At 47.5% G+C, this 19,148-nt stretch overlaps 1 protein-coding gene across 1 annotated transcript in view; it reads left to right on the forward strand.

Moving 5' to 3' along the window:
- The first annotated feature begins 4,857 nt into the window (after positions 1-4,857).
- Positions 4,858-19,148, forward strand: part of PRDM6 (PR/SET domain 6) — a 75,872-nt gene continuing 61,581 nt past the window's right edge. Inside the window, exons 1-3 of the mRNA XM_005528117.3 lie at positions 4,858-4,921; positions 5,567-6,094; positions 15,200-15,507. Of these exons, the coding sequence (XP_005528174.2) occupies positions 5,575-6,094; positions 15,200-15,507 (828 nt within the window). The 5' untranslated portion in view covers positions 4,858-4,921; positions 5,567-5,574. The remainder of the gene's footprint in view (positions 4,922-5,566; positions 6,095-15,199; positions 15,508-19,148) is intronic.

The raw sequence follows: 19,148 nt of genomic DNA on the forward strand, positions 1-19,148 counted from the left end.
AGAGGGTTTTCAGATGGGTTCCTTGTGAAAGTAGGAATGAAATTAAGCCAAATTTGTCATGGCAACTTTCTTCATGCCATGACTTGATTTATTTTCAGTTGGTCTTTAGAACTGAGAATTCATTTTCTTATCCCTTATGCAGTGTGCCTTGCTTAAGGAGCAGAGTTTGTTTTGTTGACGGGCATAAATATTTGAATCTGTCTGTGAGGAGGATTTGGTGGCTGGGGGAATTGGTAATAGACTATAGCTCATTTCGCCCCAAGGGTCACTGGTTCACATCCGTATCAGGTCAATAGTGGCAGAAAGTCATTATGGATCTGGCTGGCATCTGCCTCGTGGCCATTGCCAAATCATTTAACTGTCGCTGTCCGGTTCCACGTGGCCAGGTGTTTTCCTTTCTTCCCCGCAGCAGACCCCCTCGGATAGCCTCTTACCACCTGCTCCCAAGGAAGGGACACAGTTCCCTTTCCTGGAGGAGTCCCTTCAGCCCGCGGGCGCCCCGGGGACCGGCGGCTCCTGCTCCCTCCGTGTCACACGGCGGGGCCGGGCGCCCCTCCCGACCCGCTCGGAGGGACACCCCGGGGTCCGGGGGCTCTGACAGTGGCGGCAGCACTTCCCCCGTGGCGCCCCCCCGGGGGGCCTCCCCGCCCCTGCATCGCCCGCGGGTCCGCCGGGAGCCACCCTCGGCAGCGACCCTCGGCAGTGACCCCCGATGACACCCCTGATGACACCCCCGATGACACCCCCGCTGACACCCCCGCAGCCACCCCCAGCTCCGCGGTCGCTGCCGCTCCCGCACAGCCCCTCTCTCTCTGGGCTGCACCCCGTGCCCGGCCCCGGGGCGCGTTGCCAGCGGCTTTTTCGGGCAATTTCATGGACTCTTGCCGCGCTTCGGCCGCTTGCTGATTCCGGGGAAGCAGAAGGGGGAGGGCAGTGCGTAGCTTCAGCTCAGGAAGGGCTCGGGAGGCGGCGGGTGCCTCCAGGCCGCCCTGCCCTCGGCCTCTGCTTGGGCCTGGGGAGCGGCGCCCTCCTGAGCGGGGCTCGTCTGCCCCGGCGCAGCTCGTGTTGGGAGCAAGCACCACGTTTTAAACACGTGTGTAGAGACAGGTCCGTGTAGAGCCATTGTGTAGAGCCGTCCTCTATCCCTTCTCCTCCCCCTCCTCTTCGAGGGGAACTGGAATCCGAACGGTGAGATGTAGGAGAGCGCGAATCCCCGTGAATCCCATCTGAATAAATGTCTATATTAATGAATTATTAACTCGGCCGCTCGTGACCTTAAAACTGGAATGAGGAGATGCCTAGGGCAAGAAGGAAAGCTGCTGAATCCTTTATCGGACTCCTGTCAGAGGTAACCGACCATTTGTCTTTTTGTCTTGCCCAGATCAGGAGAATTAATTAATATGAAAGGCAAACTTTTTAATTGTGTGTCAAACGAAATCAGATAGGGTGTCCCCGATTCAATCCCTTGCTAAAAGGGGTTTAGCTCCCTTTTCTAACCCAAGCCTAGAATAAAGCCTTCGAGTTTCCAAAGAGAAGGGCATTCTTCCTAAGTGTTGTTTACAAAACAAAACTAAACTAACCAAACAAACAAAAAATAATAATAATAATAATAATAAAAAACCACCAACACAAACCAGAAAACCCAACCAAACACCCTAAAAGGAAAAAAAAATCGCAGGGAAAATGATGAATTTGGGTAGTTAATTTATCGATCTTGGCTCCTCTTCCCACTTGTTTTATTTTAGAGGTCATTAATCAATGAAGAAAAACACCACCGTGTTCCCCCTTTGCATTTAATACACTTACCCTCCTTATTTATTTCTTTTGAACAAATTCCTAGCAAATATTCACCAATCGATTCGTAGACGATGGATTTTTATAAAGGTTTGATCGCCTTCTAAACAGTCAATGTGATTTGTTTCAGCACTCGTCCTCTAAATAATGAAAAAGTCTGAAAGAGGAGGAAGGAGATGGCAGTAGTTAAAGCCTTTTTTTCTTTTTTCCCTCTCATCTTTACGTCCAGAAGCAAAGAAATAAAATCATTTTAAAAATTATTTTAAGAAAACCCAAACCTCACAACAAAAGCAAACCCAAGAAACACCAGCAAATAGACCAACTCGGGAGAGGCAGGAGGGACGCGCACAAACCGCTCTGCCTGGGGAAGCGAGACCAGAGGTCAGGGTTGGCTAAAGCCATCCCGGGGAGGTGCAGGTTCAGGGCTGGGAGCCCTGCTGGCGAATCTGCCTGCTCGGCTCTTCCCGAGGGAGCAAAGGAGCGGCGATGGCTGGGCGAGAAGCCGTCCTCTGCCCTGGCGAGACACGCCGCTGCCTTTCCCCTGGGCCGGCTCAGAGAGCCCCGCTCTCCCCTCCCTCCGCTCGGCACCGGCGCTGACCCGCGGCTCACCGACATTCCCCGCGTGTGCTCTCCTCCATTCCCACCCTGGGTCGAGTGGACCCAGCGCAGCGGCGCTTCTTGTAGCTAAGGACAAAAGCCAAATGACAAGGCGCAGTGAGCCCGTCGGCCCCCGCCGCCCCCGGCCGAGTGAGTGACCGATCGGACCAGCGGGCAGAGCCGGGGGCGCGGGCCCGGGCTGCTGAGGGGACCCGCTCCCTCCCTGCCGTCCGCACGGCCCCAGGACCGGCAAGCACGGCGAGCCTCCTTTCTTCCTCGCCTCCGGTTCCTCAGTGTCCCGGAGTGTCAAGGGAGTCCATAAATTTTATTCTGCCACCTTGGTCGCTCAAAGCGCTACTTTTCTGTCTGTTAAAAAAATTCCAAAAGCAACAGATTGAAGTACTCCTGAATATGAACCTTCATGGAATACTTCTGTTAACAACTCGAAGCAAATGCAGGTATTGACAATGTACTTAAGTCCATTAGTTAGGATCTTTCCTCTGCTTCATCACATTTTTCTAGGGCAAAACGAATTTTTGAGATTGCTACCACTAAAAGCAATTCAGTGTTTTAGAAAGAAATCCATTAAGGAAAACAACCATAGCACAGATGTGCACGTTAAAAAAAAAAAAAAATACTAATAGAAATAGTCGGATGGGGCGGAATAAAACTGTGACCAGGAGGGAGTTGGATAGGGACGAAACATTGTATTAATGAATGAAAACGGAGAAAACCAAGCGCGCCCACTGTCAGTGCACCCAACACCGACCGCCAGCGACGGTGCGAACAGACTCCCAGCCTGCACCTCTGTCTCCCAGCTGAGCGGTAGCGCTGCAGAACTTCAGAAAGAGGATTAATAGAGCTAGAGGGATGAAAATTATTACATATTGCATAATGGAATTGATCAAAGACTTAAAGAAGGTTTTTATGTCCAACTTTATAATCCCTAAAAATGGGTGCTGGGGGTGTTCCTACTCCTGTTTGCCTTTAATTTAGGTGTTATCAATCTATACAGCAGATGACGGATGACCTTGTCAAAATGACTCCAGTCAAAACAATTTTTGCCCCAGCCCTGTTCAAATTTGTGTTAAAATGTCCTGCCTTAGACACAGACAAAGTCTAAACAGCAGCAGCTTTCCCAGGCTCTGAGAGAATGAAGGGTGGGAAAGAAACAAACTAGAAACAGTGTGGGGAGAATGGTGAAAACATTTTACACGCTCACACGTTATGTTTGTAGGCAATTGTGCATTCGGTGTCAGCATAACACCTGTCTACGAGGGCTCTTCTGACACTAGAGAGATGTTTCGGTAAGGTAAAGTTAGTGCATTTTGTCCTAAATGCAAGGCGTACCATGTACGTGCGATATTCCTAAGAGATTATAGTTTTCGTCTGGTTTTTCATACGGTGTAGGAAAGAAACTGAAAAAAAAACCCCAAACCTGTTAAATACTCACTGATACGTGAGCTCAACAACTGAGCAGCGGGGCGGGAAACGCAAATTTCTAAGCAGAGTGGGGACGAAAAGTCACTAGAGATGAGAAGTTTCTCGCCACAGGTTGCATCTCCCTCTGGCATACTTCTTGCAGTGCGCTGTAACCGAGTACAAAGAGCAGAAGTGAGACGTGCTAGTGCTCGAGGATGCGAGCTCTGAGGAAGGAGAAACTGGGGCGGTGGGTTCCCTCTGTGCTGGGACTGGTCTCAGGTAGCCGAGGGGAAAGGAAGGCATGTCATTCAGGATACATCTTAAGAGAACTACCTGAGGCAGTATCAGGACAGGTCGGGTAAGTGTCTAAAATCCACCCAAACCCCCGAGAGGCAAAAAGTAAGTGAGACAAGAGCACGGCTAACGGGAGGGTGGCTGTGTGCGAGGCGGGGTCCGGAGCTCCAGCAGCTCGGCTCTGGGGTCGGCGCAGCTGCGCGGATCCCGCTCGGGAGAGCGCCGGACCACCACTCCCCTCCGTCAAGGGAAAAGCCAAAAGCCCAGCTCTTTTCGGGACGATTGTGCTTCGGAACTGGGGGAGAAAAGAGGGAGAGAGAAAGAGAGGGAGGGAAACTGGAGAGAGAGAGAGAGGGAGAGAGGTAGAAGGCTGGGGGGGTGGGAGGGAGGGAAGGAGGAGGGAAGGGTAGAAAGGGGCACCTTTAAAAGTTGAGCAAGGAACAAAGTGGGGGAAGTTGCCAAAAAAAGAGCTCTGCATCCAGACTTGCTGGTAACTTCCCGATCCCTCCCCTCCTCGTACACACCACACACACTTGTATTTTGCGCTGTCGTAAAACCCACGTGTCTCGTCCAGAGCCTGCCAGAGCCGAGCCGAGCGCCCGGCCGCGACTGCGATGCGCAGCCACAGCAGAGGGAGCCCGGCGGCTCGCAGCTAGCCGGCCCGCCGGTCCCCGGCAACTAGAGGAGGATCACCCCGCTCCCGCGTGGACAAAGACCAGAGAAGTCTTTGCTCCTGGCCGTTGCCCGGCTCGAAGGCTCCTGGGGCAGCCGACACCTCTGCACGCCGCCCGCGCAGCAGCGCTCCCCCGCTCAGGTAAGGCAGACCCGGGCCGGGGCCTCTCCGACTTGTCCGGCACAGCGGGGCACCTTCACCGGGGGGCAGGGCACTGCCGGCCCGCGCCCTCCGCCTGTGAACGCCCGAGTGGAAAACAGCAGCGGCCGGAGAGAAGAGAGACCCGCGCGTGTGTGCGTGTGACTGAACTTTCCTCCGCCTCCTCCTCCTCCTCCCTGTTGTCAGCGGAGAGTCGATTGCTTCCGCGGAGAGAGGGAAAGGAGTGAAAAGGGAAGACAGTGCGTGCACTGGGGACGTGGTGAGCTGTGAGTCCTGCGGGGCGGCGGGGGGTGCTCTCCGGACACGGGCCGGCGTGAGGGGCTGTCCGCCATCGCCCGCGTCCTGCCCGTGCTCTGGGGCCGACACCGGGGGACAGCCTTGTAGCCACGACCACCACGTTTCTCGTTCTTGGGCTTTTCGGGACGAGGTTTTCTCCTGACGAGCCTGGCCACGGGCAGGGGGAGCGACGGGTGCAGGGTCCCGCCGCCGATCCCGCACAGCCGCGGGCGCAGAGCCCACGCTTGGCCCAGTGTGTCCGAGCGTGTGTCCGACCGCGGGGTCGGGGCGGCCCTGCCGGGGCGGGGCGGGGGTCTCAAGTCTTCTGTCCCCTTCCTCCCCGCTCCACAGGCAGAGAGATGCTGAAGCCCGGAGACCCCGGCGGATCCGCGTTCCTGAAGGTGGATCCCGCCTATCTGCAGCACTGGCAGCAGCTTTTCCCGCAGAGCAGCCAGCTCAAAAGCAGCGGGCCCCTCGCCCAGCTCCAGCCACCCGAGAGAGCCGAGCCCCCGGCTGACAGCCTCCGCCTGCGCCCCACCTCCCCCTCCTCTGCCTCCTCCTCCTCTTCCTCGTCCACTCCGTCTTCCTCCTCCACCTCGTCCTGCGTCGCTGCCGCGGCCGCTTCTCTGGCTGGTCTGACCTCCCTGCCTGTGACCCAGCTCCCGGTCTTCGGCCCGCTGCAGAGCTCGGAGCTCCCGGCCGGGGGAGCGCCCGCTTCCCTGCAGGGCAAGGATTTGTGCGGAGCCGGCAGCGGCAAATGCGGCGACCGTGGCGCCGCCCGCTATCGCTGCACGGCCGAGGAGCTGGACTACTACCTGTACGGGCAGCAGCGCATGGAGATCATCCCCCTGAACCAGCACACCAGTGACCCCAACAACCGTACGTATCGTGCCCCTTCTCACACTCGTCCACCCCTTACCCTCCGCTTCTCCGCGCACGGGGCCAGCCCGGGAACGCTCCAGGCTGGGGGACCGCAATTGGTGCCTGCACCGCTCTCACTTCACGAGGAGCATCCTCCGTCTCTCCCTTCCCTTTCTTTAGTTTTTGCGTTGTTACCAGTTGTTTCAGGAGACGGGCGGCAAATCTTCTGTAGCAGTTCTCCTTGTCTGAAACCCAGGTCCTTCCCTGGAAGGCACGCTTCACCGGAAAGGCTGTGGTGGGGGTAGATTTCTTTCAGAAGGCTGCTTAGGAGAATGGATTCAGCAAAGGTTCAGGGCAACTAGCTACAAAGCTGGTCTTTTTTCGCATTGTATGTCCCACTCCATTCCTGCCTGGAAAACTCAGGCTTCGCTGAATACCCAGAAATCAAGTAGTCCTCTGAGCAGGGGAAAAGTTGCAGTTTTCATCAGATGGTCTAGAGCAAAGTTTTCCTCTTTCTTATCTCGGAGTATCGTTTCCTTTCAGACTTCGTTAACACCTCGCTGGTTTTTGTTTTCGCCCCCACGGAAAAACATTACATGGTCGTTTAAAGAGAAAAGGCGATTTTCTGGAGGAAATGTCTGCTTGAGTGTCAGAATTAATTTAGCACTTGGTGATTATAAAGAGTTTATCCCTGTTGCAAATTATAAAGTTGGGTTGGTTTTTTGGGGGGTGAGAGGGGGCACCGCTATTATTAAACATCTGTATGGATGAGAGGTTTGTAATTTTAGAAACTGGTTCTGCCGTTTTCCCCCCTGTATCTATCAATATGATGCACCCGAGGACATTGACGGGATGAAAAGAACTATACAAACTCCCATTAGTTCATCAGTTTTATAACTAACATTCAGAGCACACGGATCTCTCCCTCTTAAAATACATGGCTCTGGCCCATGGACTTCCCCCCCCCCCCCCAATACTCCCTTATATACTAAGGTTTCTTAAGTCTCTTTATTTTTGTTGTCCTTCTCAACCACCACTCCCCAAATGTCTGTTTAAGGAAGGCTGTTGAACAGACAAACGATACCCCAAACCAGCAATCCTGAAACACATGCCCAGGCAAAACGCAGATTCGTTTAGTTAAATTTCAGACGAGGAGCTTGTTTTGAAAGTTTCCATGACACCCTGTAATGTATTAATTAAACTGCGTGGATGCTAGCACAGTCTTCAGCGCTGTGCATATGTGCGGGAGGAAAGTTGAGTAGGAGTTTGGTGGAGATTTTTCCCGCCTTCTTACCATTGCTGAGCTTTCTGTATGGGATGTCGACTTTATTTTGAGCGACTTCCTCATGCTTAGTTTTACCCTGTAGTGAAACCTGTTCGTGTATTTTGTGTTCTCGGGTGAAGAAAACGTGATCTTATAAATTACATGCAGAAAATGGAATCCGAAATGCACTTCTAATGGACAACCGAACCATTCAGAAAATACATGTTTTGCTTCTCGGAGCCGCTCTGTAAATCTAAAGAGCAAAGGTTTTAAAAGGAGAATGGAATATTAAAAAGCGGTTTAGGGGGGGAACATTTTTAAGGAGTGAGTGGAATAACAGCACCCCGCAGAGTCGGAGGCGAAGACTGAATAATTTCTTCCCGAGCGCGATATTAAAGGTGGATTCGGGAAAGCAAACAGGTCGATTGCGGAAGGGACGCTTGTTAATTGCGTCCGGCTCTGACGGGGCAGCCGTCGCCGTCGGAAGGACGGTCAGGGGGCAGCCAGCGCCATCTCGCTTTTTTTTTTGTTTGTTTGTTTGTTTTTCTTCAGTTAGATCTAAACATTCTTATAATTTACTTGTTTACTGGGCGGCTTTCGCTCCAGCGGTTATTAGTTGCCTCTGAGCGAAAATTTCAACGGGAGTGTTTCAGTCTTCTGGGACCAAGCTCAGTTGCTTTGGGCAACTCGTGCTTAAAAAAAATAAAGAAAAAAGTAAACTGTCATTGAAGGAGTGCCGCAACTGTGCCGTGCCACGCACTCCAAGCCCTCACACGATCACAGGAACAAGCTGCAGGGCACGGGCCTGGCTGCCCCTCCGCGGCTCCCCGAGCGCCGCCGGGGTCACGCTAGCGGTCCGTGGGCAGGCGGGATTTCCAGCCGCCTTGACTCCCACCTTCAGCCCCCGTTTCGTATCACTCCCACCCTCACTGCCCGTTTGAGGGGAAAGAGGTGGGGGCAGTGGGTAAGATGAGGAGCCGTCTACTTTAGTTTGAGTTGTACTTGCTTGCTGCATTTCCATCTCCGAACAGCTTCACCGAGACTCCGAGACCGGAGGGCTCTGCCCAGCCCGGCACAGACACCGGACCGCAGGGACTAATCCCCTCCCTGGAGCGGGGGCGTCGATCTGCTCCTCTGCCCGGCCCAGCAGGCCTCCGTCTGCTTCTCGGTCTCTAATCTTAGCTGTACCTCCTCCACCAACCGAGCGAATGCCCAGTCTCACCTACTTTCCCAGACATTACTCTCTCTCTCTATTCCGAGCATCCCCTTATTCTCCGGGGCACCCCGCGTGTCCCCGTTCCCCGGCAGGTCCCACACGCTCTGGAGAGGCGCCGGCGGACTTCTCCTACGCCCCGGCCGCTCTGCGGGGCCGCGGCGGGGCAGGGGCGGTGGCCGGGCCCTCTGGAGGAGCCCGATCGGCTGCCGAGGCTGTCCCGGCCCGGCCCCGGTCCCCAGCACCCGGCCCGGCCCGGCCCGGCGCCGGGCGGCCGCCACGGGAAGATGGATGGGCGGCGGTTTCCCAGTAGACACACGCCTTGATCGTCAAATATCAATGGATATGGCACGGTCTTGGGCGAGGGAGGGGGGCGAGGGCCGCCTAGGAGCTGTGGGTTAAGCGTCTGTATGTAATTGTTTTAAATTGAAAGGGGGTTAGCTAGGGAAAAATAATAATAAAAAAAGCAATCAAGAGACAAAACCCTAATTAGAGCCCAGCAGTCTTTACTCCCAGGGAAGTAAAGGGGATTATGTTAAAGCCCTGATAATGTGTCAGGCGGCTGGGGACCGTTTGCTTCCCAGCCTTGAATCTGGAAGGACAAGGGTATTTCTGGGCGCTGGGGGAGGGGAGCTCGGGTGGCCAGGAGGAGATCTAGGGTGAGTCCGGGGGCTGTGGGACCGGCTTGTTCCCTTGGAGGCTTGCCCCTTTCTTCTTGGGAGACGCTTCCGCACTGAGTACTCTGAGACTCCTCCACCTCCACCAGAAAGCACCGACCTGCCACTGTAAAAAATACGCTGTGTAAAACTGAAGTGTCACGCGACCAAGCACTTTGCACGCCTTTTCCCATTCAATTTATGGGGAGACAGTGTATATATAACATGCTGTGAAGTAGATCGGTGTGGAAAATATTCTGACTTTTTTTTTTTTTTTTTTTTTTTTTTTCCGCTGGACTGCTGGTAACCTGTATGATTTAGCTATTTTACATCATTAGTTACCCGGCACCCTTAAACATAGCAGATAGCCATACATTAGATTGAGGTTAGGGAGGTGGTGACTGTTTATTTAGGGTGATAAAATGGTCCATCAGCAGTAATCTCCATCGATATGTGCCACCAGGAGATGAAGGATGAGGGGACAAGCCACAATTAATTGCCCTATAGTTTTGTAGGAGAGAGTGGAGCCGGTGCGGACTGAACTTCGATCTCCTCTCCTCGCGCCTATTCATCATCTCTACATTGTATATGGGGGTCTCTCAGGGGCAGACGGTGGCAAGGTTTATCTACACGCAATATTCTCCTACCCTTCTCATACCTGACACGGAAATTTAATTCATTCATACCTATAGTAGAAGACAGGGAAAATCAAACCCACCTCCCTCAATCCGCCCCCCCACTCGCCTCTTAAAAATAACCCGAAAGCTTCTCTGCAGGCGGGACGGGCCCCCTGACCCACTTCGGGGCGCCCAGGCTCGCTCTCGAGCAACATGTTCGGCAGAGGGGCTGTGGCGCGGTGTGCCTGAGCCCCGGCCGGGAGTCACGGACGGCGGGGCAGCTCCTGCGCTGGTGCGGGAGCAGAGCCGCTGCCGCCGGCCGGGCTCCGCTCGCCTCCTCGGCACCGCGGGGGGAACGGCGAGGGACTGCGAGAGGCTTCAAGCCCTGCGAGAGAGGGGCTCGAGCGTCCGGGACCCGGTGACAGCCTTGGGTCAGCGGGCTGAGCTTGGTCCCGCTCTCTGCAAAGAGTATTTAGAATAAGAAAGTAAATAAAAAGAAGGCACCCGACGGGAAAGTGCATCTGTGTTTCGTCCCCCGGAAAGTCTGCCTCCAGTGAGGCAGTCTGAAAGAAACTGCCAGTAATTTGGTGAACGGAGGTAGATACCAGCTCATCTGTGAGGAAACTGGAGGGAGGCAGTGCCTCCCTGGAAAGCTCCAGCCCTCAGGAAATGAAAGGGTACTGTCTCTTCCCACCCTCCCTCCTGCTTAGCTGGGTACCCGGGCCCAGACAGGGATACAGGGCCAGCCGTAGTGATTTATACTTGCAAGTGAGTAATACCATGTGAAATGATGGCCACTTACACTGGATACCTGCATGCTTGTGGTGAATTATGAAGCAGAGGGTCAGAGGCCACCCTTCTTTAATACCAGCAAACTGCAGGTATCCAGTCTAACTGCACCTTTGAAGCATATTATTGCTGAGGAAAAAATGTACTTCTTTCATTTATTGTTACAGCTGGTTTGCTGGTGAAAACACTGTGTTAAACCCTAGTTTTCACTGACAAAAGGCTTTTCCTTTCAGATTTGCTTTAAAGCGTGCAGTAGTAGTGTAGTATTTATGTTGGTGCATGTTTAAATTACATTTTGGGGGCAATGGTATGTCCTTTTGCCTAGGTTTAGTACTTTTAACTGTATTCACACAGAGTTATAGTATTGGCATTACATTGTGTTCATTTTTCTGGAGGCACATAAATAGTAACATATTGCAGTCCTTCCATAAGAACCATGCCAAACAGCTCCACTAGGAAATGGGTTAATTTTCTTTTTCTTGCATCTTCCTTTCCTTAATCCTTCTTATCTATAGAATCTGAAGGTATAAAGTAAGAAACTGATCTCCTTCCAAAGTGTTTGGCTGTATCTGGGCCTGCAATACAGTGGAGTATTCTCACCGATTTTACCTTCTACATCTCTAGATTTTATCAAGACACAGTCTGCTCTGGCTGATGTCCTTTATTTTCCCATTTTCATCAAGTCCTCCAATTTTCTCACATTTCTTGCTTCTTCTTGACTTGATTTAGGGCTTGACTGATGCTATTACAGACAGTGGAATTGTCCATTTCAACTGTTCTCAGTGAAGCACTGTACTCACACTCAGCTGCTTTCTGAGGCCAAAACTGGAGGAAGGGCACAGTACACCTCTCCTCATCACCCTGTGTGGCCATCCTCTGGGAAGTTCACACTTGTATGGCATCCCTTTCATGTGAACTCCCCACACCAGTGTGGGTCATAATGGCCACCACCCAGTTTGGAGACTCGGGTGATGTCAGTGGGCCACAACGCTCTCACTCTCAACCCCCCATTTCTTTTCCATGTCTTATTAAGCAGATTGGTGCAGTGTGACACATTGTGCTCTGCACTATTTTCAGTATTCAGAGTTCAGCCGAGATGATGCTGTTGATCCTGCTGTGAGGCAGGGTAGTGTGCAAGCCTTGGAATTCTTGATTTTTTTCCCCAATCTGATATGAAGGCAATCCTTCCCTTGTCCTCTGAGGCAAAGGAATACACTGCCTACAGTGATGGTCCTTAAATGGAATTACACAAAAGTTAGTCACAGAAGAAGAAAAGATGCACAGTAGCCTTTTTACTCCAGGCGTGGTATAGTATATCCAGGGTGGCTTCCATTCCTTATAGCATTTATGAGAATTTTTTAAGGTTTTATTTGTACAATTACATAACAATTAAAGCTAAACGTATAAAGCATGAAACTGAAAAGAATTTCAGTACTGCTTAGTATTAAAGACAGATTCCTTCCTCCTCATCAACAAGCCATTAGCCAAAACAGTTTCAAAAGATGTTCCATTTTTCAAATTTTCAGCTTTGGCAGGACAAAGGGAAAGGAACACAGCAGGGGATCAGATACTGTGACTGCCAAGCATTAAGACATTACCACTGTTTTTGGACAGTGGAAAATAAATATCACCATGTGTGATTTTCTGTAAGGATAAATGACAGTGACACAGGGTTTGTTTATACTCCTTGACAATTTCTTAGTTTCTTTTTCTTGGAAATGTAGAAATAAAATGTTTAACCCACATTCATCCACACATTTTGTCAGAATGAAGTAAGGAAATTATTGTTCTAGTCAGGTACTGAAATTTTTGTGCATGACAAGTTATGTATATCTGGTGGTATGATGCAGGAACTTGATGCTGAAATTGTCTGACAGGAGTCAAGAAGGTACTTTAGCATGTTTAATGTAAATTTCTCCAGAGACACAGTTTCTCTAAGAAATTCATTGTAACCAGCTAATTGTGAGGAGGGATATACATCTAGAAAATATTAAAGCTGTTCAAACAATTAGAATTCAAGGGCCTACCCTGGGTGCTAACTGACATCATGGTTAGACATAATTCCTCTAAGCTCTCAGTTTTCCTGTAAGATGTTTTCTTTCTAACTTGCATGGGTTGATGCCAGATTTCATTGAATCATAGGACAATTTGTGTTGGAAAAGATCTGTGAAGTCATCAAGTCCAACTGTAGATCATAGAGTTCAGCCATAATCTGTTTGGAGTGTATCGCATGCCAAACTGTTTCGGATTGTGGGTTTGTTTTTTTGTTGTTTGGGTTTTTTCTTCCCTTTTCTTATCTGGGATCCTTTCCTATCTGACGTCCAGTGCCAAACTGCAGTGCTGCCCCTAACATCTTTGAATATGCCAAAACCACAGGGTTTCTTGATGGCTGGTTTTGAAGAGGAAAGGGAAGAGAAGACGCTGTGGTGATACCTCACTTTCCAAACTAGCTATGGAAATAATAATAATAATAATAAAAAGATCCCCAACAGCCCTCCCCAACCCCCAGCATATAGTTGATGCCTTTTATTCATCATGCCTCAGAATGGTTGTAGGAATATCTGCTGAGTAATAATCTTCTTTCAGGACTCGTCAGAAATATCTTCCTTGGGGTCCTGCAAATCCCATCCTCCATCCACCTCTGATTGACGTGGCTGAGAGAGCAAAACTCCTCTGCAGTTGCGGTTTAGCCCAACAGAAGTCGTTTTGCGGCAGGGATGATGTAGTTAAGACAAGGCGGCGTTGCACCAGCCCAAGTCAGGCTTTTGCCGACGGAGGCGCGGTCCCCACTAGGTGGCTTTGTCCTGCCGTGCCGGCCGGCTCTCCTCTGCCTCCTGCCTCCTGCCCGGAGCTGCTAGGGATGGATGCTTTGGGGCCGGTTTCACATGCAGCCCTTCTTCAGGACCAGAGTAATGCACAGCTCGGGGTTTGTCTCCTCGCTCTCTGCTGAGATCTGCTACCGATGCTGCGGGTAGGGGACTTGAACTGATGAGCACTGGCTGGAGACATGAGTTTTCTGCAAGACCCAAAGGTTTAATGATCTTGAGCGAAATTAGATTCCACGTGTAACTTTGTAATAATTTCCTGTTGCTGAACGCGCCACTTTTTTATGCTAAAATTTAGAAGAGGATGACACAAAAGAGTGTTTATGTAGCGTGCCTAAAACTGGGGAATACACAGAGAAGCCATAATTTGAAGATACATCCTTTGTAGTCCTTCAGAAGCTTTTGCTGAAATAAGGGCAGGGTTTTCCTTTGAAGGATCTGTAGGAAAGAGGCCGACTTAATACACTGTACATCCACTTTGGAAAGAAGAACCTCTGAGTCAGGGCCCCTGAGGATTGAAACTGTGGTTGCAGGCAGTCTAGTCTAAGTCTGTGGCAAAGACCAAGAAACTCCTGCTTCTGTAGTGAATGCCGTGCTCTGTTTTCATAAGGAGTGGTATATAAAATTATTAGGGGAAAGATGCAGGACTTGCTACAAGAATACTATGCCATAATTATTGGTTTTTCTTTGTATTTCTGGAACAAGTTTATATGGAAACCTTTATTGTGCTACAAAAATGAAACGTAAAGAAGATGGCAACTTATTTCAAGAGATTCATTGTTATGTTAACTCAGCATATCTCCAGAGAAATTAATTTCTTGAACATGAAACATTTTCCTGGAAGATGTACATTTGTGGTGTGTGGAATAGTGTGCAGTGGAAATATTTAACCAAAATTTTCTTTGCTCAGAAAAGAAAAGTCATGGTAGGATCTTCCCAAAATGGAGACACATCATTCATTATTAACAACAGTTAGGGAAATTAACAGTTTTACAACTGATCTTTTTCACAGGAATTGCTCACAAACTTAGATAGGCTGTTTTGGGTTTTTTGCCTAGCTTCAGTTACATGTCACAGCCGAAGAACATGCAGTCTAATTCAATAAATAAAACCTCAGATGTGTGCTAGGAACCAGTAATATTTGCTGCATAATTTCAGTTTTAAGCTTAGATTTGTCTTTAGGAAAGCAAATGTGCATGCAGGCTCCAGTTTGTCACTCATGAGGTTCTGGTTTATTTATTTTATTTTCCGAACAGACAGGCATGCACACACACATGTTAATGTAAAAAGCAGAGTGAACGTTCATTTAAAATAAGGATTAAATTAAATCTTGTTCCAATTAAGCCCTTGGGCTGAGCTGTGGTAAGGCAGTTGAGGGGGACTTGTAAGGCACTATGACTCTGTTTTAAAATGTCTCACTTAAACACACTGGGATGGTTTAACTGGGCTATTTATATTAGTCAAAAAATTCATCTTTAAAAACATTGTTAAAGTAAATGAATCTTGGCAGGTTTGTGAATACACCAGGCTTGCAAATTGTCTGCAGGATTTCTGCTCAGCCTTTGGAATTTCTTATTTAGGGCTTTGGTGAGATCTGGGAAACCAGCCTAAGCAAGACACAAAAGGGCACGGTGTGTATGAGTACTGCCATGGAATGGCAGCGCAAGCGCAGGGATCTGCGTGGTATGGCCAGAGGCAGCGGTGATGATGGAGGCCAGCAGCACCGCTCTGATGGTGTTTTTCCCTCTTTGTCCCTCAGGATGTGACATGTGTGCTGATAACCGCAACGGAGAGTGCCCTATGCACGGGCCCCTGCACTCCCTGCGTCGGCTGGTGGGCACCAGCAGCGCGGCCGCGGCAGCCCCTCCGCCCGAGATCCCGGAGTGGCTCCGGGACCTGCCCCGGGAAGTGTGTCTGTGCACCAGCACAGTGCCTGGCCTGGCCTATGGCATTTGTGCGGCACAACGGATCCAGCAGGGCACCTGGATTGGGCCCTTCCAGGGAATCTTGCTCTTGCCAGAGAAGGTTCAAGCAGGTGCCATCAGGAACACTCAACATCTCTGGGAAGTAAGTTATAATCTTTCCTTCCTTGTCAAATTTGATCTTTTTGAAGCAAACATGGAGTGATTGTATGCAGTACTAGCACCAGAATTAGCCATGAAAATAAGCTAACAAACCCAAAACTCAAATAAACCGAGTAAGCAGGTTTGAAATTGTAGCCAGTGCAAGCAAAAGCCTTGCTATGATAAAGGTAGTCAGAAAACCAGTGGACAGCACAGAGCCCCAGTTGGTGTGCAAAAGAAGAGCTGACTGTTGCAGGTGCTGTGATGTGTAGTAGAGAGACTTCATCAGAGAAGCCTGAAGCTTTTACAACACCCAGTGCTTTCTATATTTTGACCTGAGTTACAAGAGCTGGTAGAGGTCTCAGGTCACAGCACTAGCTGCATCATGTTAGAGCAGCACATGTGGGTTGAGATGGAGTGCTGCATCTTTGCTGTGGCCCCCAGACAATCCAAGAAATCTGCTGAAACAAGCCCAGGACCCTATTCTACAGCCTGACCCTTTGCAGAGTGAAGGACATAGTGCTTGTTCAGTTTAGTTCAGCTCTGGTCCTGTACCTACCGTGCATTCCCCTAATGAGGTTTCCAGTACTTTTTTACTTTTACTTTGTAGAAGCCACTTTCAGATATCTCAAGGTTGTAGTTTTGTTTTGATTTTTTTAAAAAATATTTGTCACTGTCTTAGAGAGTGTAACAGTGATAACTGTTAGGGAAAACCTATAATCCTTGTGTGTCAGAAAGAGCTTACTCTCTTTCTAGCCTTTTGCCATTCATTTCTTCTTTAATTTGTACTGGAAGGTGTAATTTTTTAGTTCTTCTTAGTCCTCTCTAGCTTCAATCTCTGCTTGCCTCAAAATTGATGCAACAGTCAGTAGAAGCACGCCCATAGATCTATGGTATTTGCTTATCTAGACCAAATCCAAATCTTCAGAATATGAGTAATCTATGGAGATGCAGAGTGGTTTTGCTGTCTTCAGTGTGTGTAGAGTGAAAGTGAATAGATCTTTGAAAGATATTTCTGGGTGCGGAAGAGTAGGAGCTCCTATGCTTTCCTAGGTGTAAACAAATAATAAACTACACATCAGGGTCTTTGTCTCAAAGTACTTATTCAAAAACATCATTGTGGCAAGAAGCAGATTTTCACATTAAAAAGATCAATCTCACATCACACCTGAATGTGATCAGTAGAACTGGATGAATTGCAATGATTGGGAATTTTGCTGCTGCCTCCAGTGGAGTTGGAATTTCTCTTGTACAGGAGATATTGATATTTTGGATTTAAATCTGCTCCCACCAAAGTCCAGTGATTATAATTACAGTACTTTGGGGTATATTATCAAACCAATATTTTTATGGAACACTTTATAATGATGTTGGGGGCTCTAATTATTAAGAAGGGCATTGTGGTTTAGACTATTCTAATTAACAGAATACATAATAGTAAAGTGAGATTGCCAGATCCATGTACTACATAAAAAACTGAAATTTAGATAAAATAAATGGAGTCAGATAATTTTTCCATAAATATTTACATTATCAATTTATTTTTTAAATGAATCAGTTTTATGCAAATAAAGTTGCAAAACTTGACAATATCTTTTTAAAAAGGCAAGAATTTTTAATCATATTTCAGGTTAACTTAAAAACTGTTCTGAGGCAATGAAAGAAGCTAGGGCTTTTTTAAAAATTCAAAAGCAAAACCCAAAAAGATACTAAGGAAGAAATAAAGAACAGTAGTATTGTATATACAAGATTCAGGCCGTAAGTTGTTATCAGCTGAGTTTTTTTGTGTGGGATTACTCTTGTGCTCTTAACACACAACACAGACTTCCTGTTGACTAGCAAAATGAATGCATGTACTTTAATTGAATTATCTTAAAAATAAGAATTCAGTTTGATTTATTAATAATGTATTGTTAGGCAGCTCTTGGTCTTGAATTATTTCTGTTAATGACAAAAACTGTTATCAAAGAAACACATACTCTAAGCTCTAGCTAAAATTTTGCAGTTTCTCATTAGTTTTGTCTTTCAGTTTGACATACTTTGTCTATCAGAAACCAAATGTTTAATAAAGAAAACTATATTAAAAGAAAGTAATTGGAAAGTATGTGTACAAAACCTGATCTGTGAAAATACATAAAAGCAAATGACAGTGTATATCTCCATTGTCTGTATGCATTTAGTCTACATGGAAAAATGATAAAAGAATGTCTCATCATAGTCCCTTTATAAAGTTGTGACTTTAGTCAATTCTCTACCACCAATATTTCCCAGACAGCTGCAAATACAAGTCTGTCTACAGATCAGCTGTTCAGCATTAGGTCTTGATGGACCTTATGAAGAGAATTTCATGTTTTTAGTATCAAAAATTGCATTCTAATATTTTAGTCTCAAGACTGTAAAGTTGATAGATATTTGTTTTAGTTTGAAATTCTTTGTGTACACCAGGCAAACAGAAGGGCTATTGCAAACGCTTTTAAGCATAGTTGCTGTTTTGGTTGCTTTTTTTTTTTAATACTCTTTGTTGTGGGAAACATTAGAAGCATTGCATTTGATGTATAGTTCAATGCTATGGAAATATGCTTCAGCCTGTCTGCACAAGTGTTCCCACTATGCACTCAATGTTTGCTTTGTATGTGATCCACACAGCATAATGTACAACATCTCAGAGTAAATTACATACCATTCCAATACCTCACAACAGGCCTTGACACCTATGGGTGTTCATGGGAAATTACAGAGTTCTCTCACAATCAGCCAAGATAATTTTTTATAACTTACAGAAAGATCAGTCTTTCAGAAAGCCAAAAATATTAGTCATTTCAGTTGTAGTCCTTTTTTTCCCCTTTGGCCCACTTCTATAACCAGAGTTTGCTTGTATTTTATAAAAATACAATAAACTTTGATTTGTTTAAAACAAAAACAGGACTGGGTGTATTAAGTAAACACTCCCTTCGGTAATACAGGCATTTATTCCAGCAGCGCTTGATAATGTTTCTGATCCCTTTTTTTTTTTTCTTTTTTGAAGTAGTGAGAATTATCCTTTTGTTATTGCAAAGAAACAGAGACTTTTTTAGCAATTAGGTCTTACTGATGAGAATGAGATAATTTTCTGCTAATGTGTTTTCTAATAAAGAAGTGGAAAGGCACACTCGATTCCAACATATATGAAAACATTATCTCAATTATTAATGTGTCCTTACTCCCTGGAGATAAATTAATCTAGTTGCACATGGTTTTCCCTTTCTGTTTAACATCAAAATTTAATAAGAGTAGACTTAAGGAATGTATACGATATGCACTTAAATTCTATTAGGATAGAACACTGAGGTTTAAATGTGCATACATTTTAGTAGTCAAAATTTTTCAGGCTCCCAAGTTTAAAATGTGAATTCTGGAAACAGCTAATTTGTAAATTGTCTTTTTCCCCTGCAAATGCAGCTTAGATGAAAAAAATTTTATTGACAGACATATCAAAGGATATAGTCTTATTAGTTTCCTGTTCTTCATGTGCCTGATAAAGAGTTTGTTATCTCTTTTTTTTTTCTTTCATGAGTGGTCAAATAGTTGTTTTTTTCCTTACAACAGCCTAAGAAGGTCAAATATAATATTTCACTTCATTTCAACTTTACTTAATTGAAGCTTAGC

The sequence above is a fragment of the Pseudopodoces humilis genome, chromosome 4 (assembly GCF_049639895.1).
Source record: "Pseudopodoces humilis isolate 2021_Gansu_Grassland_sample_001 chromosome 4, ASM4963989v1, whole genome shotgun sequence".
In the NCBI taxonomy this organism is placed as follows: domain Eukaryota; kingdom Metazoa; phylum Chordata; class Aves; order Passeriformes; family Paridae; genus Pseudopodoces; species Pseudopodoces humilis.